Genomic DNA, 8,249 nt, shown 5'->3' with positions numbered 1-8,249 from the left:
TTAAACAAATAACCAAATGCAATTGAAAGAAGATTGAGTGGAAATTGCAGTATCATGCTGTAGCTTGTGTAACATCGCTGCCTGCTGGAGGAAATGTGTAGGTCGTCAGGTTGCGGAAGACTTCAGCACCCACGACGCACGCGTCATGTCTATTCAATTTACTTCCTGTTAGCGATCCCTAGTGTGTGGTGGTGTTGCATTTGATAATTTAATCAGTGTTTTTAGCTGTTATCCTAGCTATACCTCGTTTATTCATGCTTAGGTTGCTGTGCACTACTATTTTGTGCGTAATTCACGTTTTTACATTGATCAGCAATGCGAAAGGACAAGAGTTTACAGAACTGGAGATGGCACACTACAGGTACAGTAATGACAATCTAGTGACGTTCGGCTTTTATCACACGTCTGTTAGCTAACGTTATGTTGTAACTCACAAACTCTAGGCGATATTATCCCTTCTCCCTACAGTTTTCAGCCATTGGCTAAGCCCAAGACTAGCTCATGTGAACTACAATCTCGATGCTGTATTTAAGGTTTCGTCGGATTTCGAAACATTATCCTTCAAATAAAAAATATTCAACTGCTTCCATCCGACGAAACTACACTTCCCGAGTTACGTTTACACACAGATGTTCGGAGCACTCGATATAGCTAATCAGCACAGGTGGTCGCTTCTTGTTTTACGTCTGTTTTCATAAACAAGTGCTGTAACGTCGAGATATGGCCGCGTGAGAACACTAACCATATCAAGGGTGTGACGCGTGTTCATGTCCAGATTGAGTATCTGGTCTCTTAACAAACCCCCTGTACAGAAGATGCCTTTTAAAACCCAAATCAATTGAAGTGTTTTATGCACATGCTGAAATTAGAATGCAAGGCAGTGTATGAGAGAACAGACGGGCTGCTAGCGTCAATTGAATCGTGCGCTTGAATTTAAACTAAACGAAAATATAAAAGTAACATGCAACAATTAAAAAAATATTTTACCAAGTTAAAGTTCATAAAAGGAAATCAGTCACAATGAAATAAATTCATCATGTCCTAAACTATGGATTTCACATGACTGGGAATACAGATATGAATCGGTTGATCGCGGATACCTTAAAGAAAGGGCAGGTGCTTGGATCAGAAAACCAGTCTGTAACACACTGTAGTACACTTAGTCCAGAGCATCCCAAACATGCTCAATGGGTGACATGTCTGGTGAGTATGCAGGCCATGGAAGAACTGGGACATTTTCAGCTTCCAGGAATTGTGTACAGATCCTTGTGACATGGAGCAATCAATGCATTATCATACTGAAACATGAGGTGAAGGTGGCGGATGAATGGCATGACAATGGGCCTCAGGATCTCATCACTGTATCTTTGTGCATTCATATTGCCATCAATAAAATGTTATGTTCGCTGTCTGTATCTTATGCCTGGTTTTCTGATCCACGCTCTTAACCTTTTCTTAAGGTAGTCTATGACCAACCGATGGTTATCTGTATTCTCAGTCATGTGAAATCTATAGATTAGGGCCTAATTTATTTATTTCAATTGGCTGATTTCCTTATGAACTGTAAGTAAAATATTTAGAAATGTTGCATGTTGAATTTCTATTTTGTGTTCAGTGTAATTCCAGCGTGTACGTGCTCGTTCACACATGTAAAACATTTTTTTTTTTAAAATCAGCTTTTCATTAGATTTGGGCTTTAGTCTAGTAAATTGTGTAATGGAACCGAATCGTGATCAAGGGCTAGGATTAGTCATAGGGTTCCGCTTGATCTGCTCTTTTAACACCTTATCTACTTGGGTTTGTTCTTTCCTGACAGGGAGAAAATCAAGTCCATGTTTTATCATGCATACAACAGCTACTTGGATCATGCTTATCCATATGACGAACTGCGGCCCCTGACCTGTGATGGCCAGGATACATGGGGCAGGTATGACTGTTGCCTCTGCAGTTGTTTGACAATCAACCAATGTTGTAATTTCCTGTGAATGACACAGCCAACACTAATACCTGGACAATCAATAGCCCAAACCACCTGAAACCTCAGTGTTTTCCACTAGCACCGGCTGTCCTATACACTTATTTTCAGCCTGGTACTTTTTCCACTTAAATAAACTAGGCTACTTATCAATTCACAAGTCTGGGGGAAAAAAGTCAGCCGAGCCCACTCCCGCTAGAATGAACTATATCAAATATTTTGGATATACTGACACGATACATGTCTCTCTGCCCTACCAATGGGAGTTGTCCACAAAGCGGCACAGCCAACTCCCTCCTTTCCTTTCTTTGGATTGTTGGATACATCTCATTATTGTAATCCTTTTTTGAATATTCTTTGAGGGTTGTTGATGTCAACCGCCTGTATTCAATGGATAGAGATGCTGTGCTTACTAGCCTCAATCCATGAATATGCATAGCCATCTCGAGACAACTACGATATCGTGTTTTTTCTCAAAGTTTCCGGGATGTCACGTGTCCTACTTATATCAGTACACTCGTAACAACTTAAGCATTATGAAACTTCTATTTGATCAAATAAACCTCAGGTAGCAAATAAGCCATACATTTTTTGGTTGACCAAATTCAACACTCTCATTGACCTCCATACAAAAACTCCTTGCTTTGTGTGCGACACAACGGGAAAAATGCAACCTGATGGAGTGAGACTGATTTTCTGCCGAGTTGGGCCTCTCTCTTCCTTCTCCTCTCTGCGGTGCCATGGACATACTATGTAGTTGTATGATTTATGCATCTCCTCGTGATCAACCTTGAATATGTGGACATCTATAAGTACCTAGGTGTCTGGCTAGACTGCAAACTCTCCTTCCAGACTCACATCAAACATCTCCAATCAAAAATCAAATCCAGAGTCGGCTTTCTATTCCGCAACAAAGCCTCCTTCACTCACGCTGCCAAGCTTACCCTAGTAAAACTGACTATCCTACCGATCCTCGACTTCGGCGATGTCATCTACAAAATGGCTTCCAACACTCTACTCAGCAAACTGGATGCAGTCTATCACAGTGCCATCCGTTTTGTCACTAAAGCACCTTATACCACCCACCACTGCGACTTGTATGCTCTAGTCGGCTGGCCCTCACTACATATTCGTCGCCAGACCCACTGGCTCCAGGTCATCTACAAGTCCATGCTAGGTAAAGCTCCGCCTTATCTCAGTTCACTGGTCACGATGGCAACACCCATCCGTAGCACGCGCTCCAGCAGGTGTATCTCACTGATCATCCCTAAAGCCAACACCTCATTTGGCCGCCTTTCGTTCCAGTACTCTGCTGCCTGTGACTGGAACGAATTGCAAAAATCGCTGAAGTTGGAGACTTTTATCTCCCTCTCCAACTTCAAACATCAGCTATCCGAGCAGCTAACCAATCGCTGCAGCTGTACATAGTCTATAGGTAAATAGCTCACCCTTTTTCACCTACCTCATTCCCATACTGTTTTTATACTGTTTTTATTTATTTACTTTTCTGCTCTTTTGCACACCAATATCTCTACCTGTACATGCCCATCTGATCATTTATCACTCCAGTGTTAATCTGCAAAATTGTATTATTCGCCTACCTCCTCATGCCTTTTGCACACATTGTATATAGACTGCCCATTTTTTTATACTGTGTTATTGACTTGCTAATTGTTTACTCCATGTGTAACTCTGTGTTGTCTGTTCACACTGCTATGCTTTATCTTGGCCAGGTCGCAGTTGCAAATGAGAACTTGTTCTCAACTAGCCTACCTGGTTAAATAAAGGTGAAATAAAAAATAAATAAATAAATTGATTGGACAGGCACCTACCTGTCTGCACAAAGTGAGCGATGACAGGAAAACACTGCTGGTTTGACAGTCTGCTGTCTGTCCTGCCTCCCGGTACCTGGGTGTGTCTGTTCTGTTATGTTTGAAGCCTGAAATGTGGCAAAAGGTCGCAAAGTTCAAGGGGGCCGAATACTTTCGCAAGGCACTGTATTAGCAACTGGGACTGAGGAGCAGGCAGTTTACTCTGGGCACCTTTCATCCAAGCTACTCAATACTGCCCCTGCAGCCATACGAAGTTAAAGGTTTCATGTTGTCTTAAATAGTCTTGATCATATTGTCCTAGGCCATATCCCCCTCAAAAAAACAATACACTGAATTCACACATTCAGTCTTTTAAATTGTGAATGCAATACCACAGCACGCTTTTCCAATCTGAGATGTAAATTCAATAATTTTGCAGTGTATTGACGTGACTATGACGTTGCACCTCTCATTTCTTTTCAGTGTTTCACTGACTTTGATAGATGCCCTGGATACATTGCTGGTATGCACCTTCTTGTCATCATTATCTTATATTAAGTTTGTCATTCAACACCTGTGACAATGAGTTACTAAATGGTCTCCCAATCTTGTTGCCTCAATTTGCTTTTTTCAGATTCTGGGGAACCACACTGAGTTTCAGCGTGTGGCAACTCTGCTTCAGGACACTGTGGACTTTGACATCGACGTCAATGCATCTGTTTTTGAGACTAACATTCGAGGTGAGATTACAGGGAATAGGTTAAAATTTAAGCTATGAAAAAGTGTCAAACAATGCTCTTGTCTAGGAGATGTATGTAGGCTTTTAGCTGTGTTTATTGGTTGTAACTGAGCTGAGTTTCTGTCTGCAGTGGTGGGTGGTCTTCTCTCGGCCCACCTGCTGTCTAAGCGTGCTGGGATGGAGGTGGAGCCTGGCTGGCCTTGTTCTGGACCCCTCCTCAGGATGGCTGAGGATGCAGCACGAAAACTCCTCCCTGGTGAGCCGTCTACATGATTAGATTTATTTTATTATTGCATCTTCCAGATGCCCAGGACACACATGCACACTAACATATGGCCATATGGCTCTGACATTGCATTTGCCTGGCTCTGTATATGACCAGACTTAGGCTCACATTTTCTTTTCGTCTGTAGCGTTCCAGACGCCCACAGGGATGCCCTATGGCACAGTGAACCTGCTTAGAGGGGTGAACCCTACAGAGACCCCTGTCACCTGTACTGCTGGGGTGGGCACCTTCATCCTGGAGTTTTCAGCTCTTAGCCGGCTCACTGGGGACCCCGTATTTGAGGATGTGGCGCGCAAGGCCCTCCGGTCACTGTGGAAGACTCGCTCTGAGATAGGACTGGTGAGTCGGCAAAAAGAGCTGCTGATTTAGTCCTGTGATAATCTGTTTTATGCTGTCCTCTTGTGATTTGTGTAATATTCATACAGTAGATTTATTGAAACATTTAGATTGCTTGATACACTTTGCCAGACCCAGGGACCTAGGAGCTGTTTCTTTTTTCCAGGTGGGGAACCACATTGATGTGCTCTCCAAGAAATGGGTGGCCCAGGACGCAGGTATAGGGGCCGGTGTGGACTCGTACTTTGAGTACCTGGTGAAGGGCTCTATCATGCTACAAGATGAGGAACTGCTGTCAATGTTCTTAGGTATTATTACTAGTTTATCATCAGACCACTTGATCATGTGGTAGATGGATACACATTTTACATTGCAAGCACATTAGTAATAGATGTTTATATTTTTGGGCATCCACAGAGTATGACAAGGCAATTAAAAACTACACCAAGTTTGATGACTGGTACCTGTGGGTCCAGATGCACAAGGGAACGGTCTCTATGCCTGTTTTCCAATCACTGGAGGCCTTCTGGCCAGGGCTACAGGTAAAATACATTTCTCATTTTGCTTATCTACTGTATTACCTCTTAACTGAGAAAATCTCATTTGTTTGTGTGAATGTTTCAGAGTTTGATCGGTGAGCTGGACAGTGCATTGAGGACTTTCCATAACTACTACACAGTGTGGAGACAATTTGGAGGACTGCCGGAATTCTACAGTATTCCACAGGGGTACACTGTAGACAAGAGAGAAGGATACCCTTTACGCCCAGGTACCAGACAAAACCTGCTCACTTACAATAGTGCATAAGGGTCATACTGAAGATTTCTTGGTATTTGTATTTTGCTCCTTTTCTTGTTTCAGAGTTGATAGAGAGTGCCATGTACCTGTACAAAGCCACTGGTGACCACACCTTTCTGCAGCTCGGTCGAGATGCTGTGGAGTCCATTGAGAAGATTACACGGGTCCCCTGTGGCTATGCCAGTGTGAGTGGTTTACGCTCCTCAAGACTCCGCTGGATAGCAAATACTTACTTATGACTAATCAGAATGTTCCGTACAGAAGTTGTTTGTGATTGAGAATTGTTTTGTTTTACTACCTCCTCTCTCAGGTGAAAGACATCAGAGATCACAAGCTGGACAACCGCATGGAGTCCTTCTTCCTGGCAGAAACCATCAAGTACCTCTACCTCCTGTTTGATCCAGATAACTTCCTTCACAACAGTGGCCTGGACTTTGAGCTGGGCACTGGCCCCAGTGAGGACTGTGTTTTGGGGGCAGGGGGTTACATCTTCAACACAGAGGCCCACCCGCTGGACCCTGCTGCCCTTCACTGCTGCAGCCGCAAGCAGGACGAACGCAGAGAGCTGCAGGACATCCTCCTTAACCTATCAGAGCCCCTCCCCAGTCCACAGGATACCCAATCACAGGAGACAGACAGTGAGACCGAGCCACCTATCATGGATCCTTCAGAAAGTATAGCACTGAAGCCTGGGAGCAGGAGGAAAGCCCCTCTCCTCTCCTGCCCTATGCAGCCCTTCAGCGCACGGCTGGCTGTCATGGGTCAAGTCTTCACAGACGGCACATGACATGGACTTACAAATGTTTTCACTTTTTGAAGATTACACTTAAAGATGGAATCCATCTCGCCTGTTTGCCCCACGGTCGTTTTTTGTTTTTGTCAACGAAGCAGAGATGGGGAGCAAATATTCTATGTATGATAGTAACAGGATATACAGAAAGTTTGAGCTACTATTGTCATTTTACCCATAGACCAGTCATTACACTAATGCTAGTTAGCATGGGCTCACGAAACTACCTCTAACTTCCTTCTTACTGGACACAGAAACATAAAAATGGTATTGACGAGTTCATCGGAATCTGGGGAAGTGGATAAAGGGCATCATTGCCAAAATCCTGAAGTATCCAGCTTTTAACTGAACACCGAAAATTAAAGATGATTTACTGTGATTTTCATTCTACAAAATGCTTTCTGATTCATGGCATTGCCCTTGGTTTCTGAAATACATTGTAATATAGGCATGTGGTTAGGAAAGGTATGAATAAATAATAGTATGCATTAAACATTTTCATACTCAAGTGATGGAACAAAGGATGTACATAAACTCTTGATTACTGAGTGTATTCAGAAAGTACTTTTCCACATTTGGTACAGTACAACTTTATTCTAAAATTGATTAAATAATCCACACACAATGCCCCATTATGACAACGCGAAAACAGGTTTTTAAACATTTTTGCAAATGTATAAAATAAATAAGAAAACCACACCTTATTTATAGAAATCAAATCTAATTTTATTTGGCATGTGCCGAATACAACAAGTGTAGACTTTACTGTGAAATGCTTACTTACAAGCCCTTAACCTACAGTGCAGTTCAAGGAGAGTTAAGAAAATATTTACCAAGAAGACTAAAATAAAAAGTAACACATTAAGAATAACGAGGCTATATACAGGGGGCACCGGTACCGAGTCAGTGTGCAGGGGTACAGGTTAGTTGAGGTAATTTGTACATGTAGGTGGGGGTGAAGTGACTATGCATAGATAATAAACAGCGAGTAGCAGCAGTGTACAAAAAGAGTTGAGGTCCATGTAAATTGTCCGGTGGCGATTTGATTAATTATTGAGCAGTCTTATGGCTTGGAGGTAGAAGCTGTTGAGGAGGCTTTTGGTCCTAGACTTGGCGCTCCGGTACCGCTTGCCGTGCGGTAGCAGAGAGAACAGTCTCTAACTTGGATGACTGGAGTCTCTGACAATTTTATGGGCTTTCCTCTGACACCGCCTATTTTATAGGTCCTGGATGGCAGGAAGCTTGGCCCCAGTGATGCCGAGCAGTTGCCATACCAGGCAGTGATGCAACCAATCAGGATGTTCTCAATGGTGCAGCTGTAGAACCTTTTGAAGATCTGAGGACCCATGCCAAATCTTTTCAGTCTCCTGAGGGGGAATAGGTTTTGTCGTGCCCTCTTTCACGACTGTCTTGGTATGTTTGGACCATGATACCAAGGAACTTGAAACTCTCGATCCGCTCCACTACAGCCCCGTCGATGTTAATGTGGGACTGTTCGGCCCGCCTTTTCCTAT

The 8,249-nt window shown here is 43.1% G+C and overlaps 1 protein-coding gene across 1 annotated transcript; it reads left to right on the top strand.

Annotated features, from left to right (window-relative positions):
- Positions 1 to 90: 90 nt before the first annotated feature.
- On the top strand, positions 91 to 7,243 carry edem2 (ER degradation enhancer, mannosidase alpha-like 2). Its single transcript, XM_035761733.2, has 11 exons — positions 91 to 361; positions 1,817 to 1,927; positions 4,270 to 4,309; positions 4,421 to 4,526; positions 4,656 to 4,781; positions 4,939 to 5,150; positions 5,314 to 5,455; positions 5,565 to 5,689; positions 5,772 to 5,916; positions 6,009 to 6,130; positions 6,256 to 7,243. The coding sequence occupies exons 1-11, from the start codon at positions 255 to 257 to the stop codon at positions 6,730 to 6,732; spliced, it is 1,713 nt and encodes a 570-aa protein (XP_035617626.1). The 5' UTR covers positions 91 to 254; the 3' UTR covers positions 6,733 to 7,243.
- The last annotated feature ends 1,006 nt before the right edge of the window (positions 7,244 to 8,249 follow it).

This window comes from Oncorhynchus keta, chromosome 28 (assembly GCF_023373465.1).
Source record: "Oncorhynchus keta strain PuntledgeMale-10-30-2019 chromosome 28, Oket_V2, whole genome shotgun sequence".
Classification (NCBI taxonomy): Eukaryota; Metazoa; Chordata; class Actinopteri; order Salmoniformes; family Salmonidae; genus Oncorhynchus; species Oncorhynchus keta.
The sequence above is the reverse complement of the archived record's forward strand: the minus strand, read 5'-3'. Positions and strand labels throughout refer to the sequence as shown.

Coding starts and splice junctions, on each gene's coding strand:
- edem2 (XM_035761733.2), top strand. CDS start 255: ATGCTTAGGTTGCTGTGCACTACTATTTTGTGCGTAATTCACGTTTTT. Junction 1,928..4,269: donor GGCCAGGATACATGGGGCAG/GTATGACTGTTG, acceptor ATTTCTTTTCAG/TGTTTCACTGACTTTGATAG. Junction 4,310..4,420: donor ATGCCCTGGATACATTGCTG/GTATGCACCTTC, acceptor TGCTTTTTTCAG/ATTCTGGGGAACCACACTGA.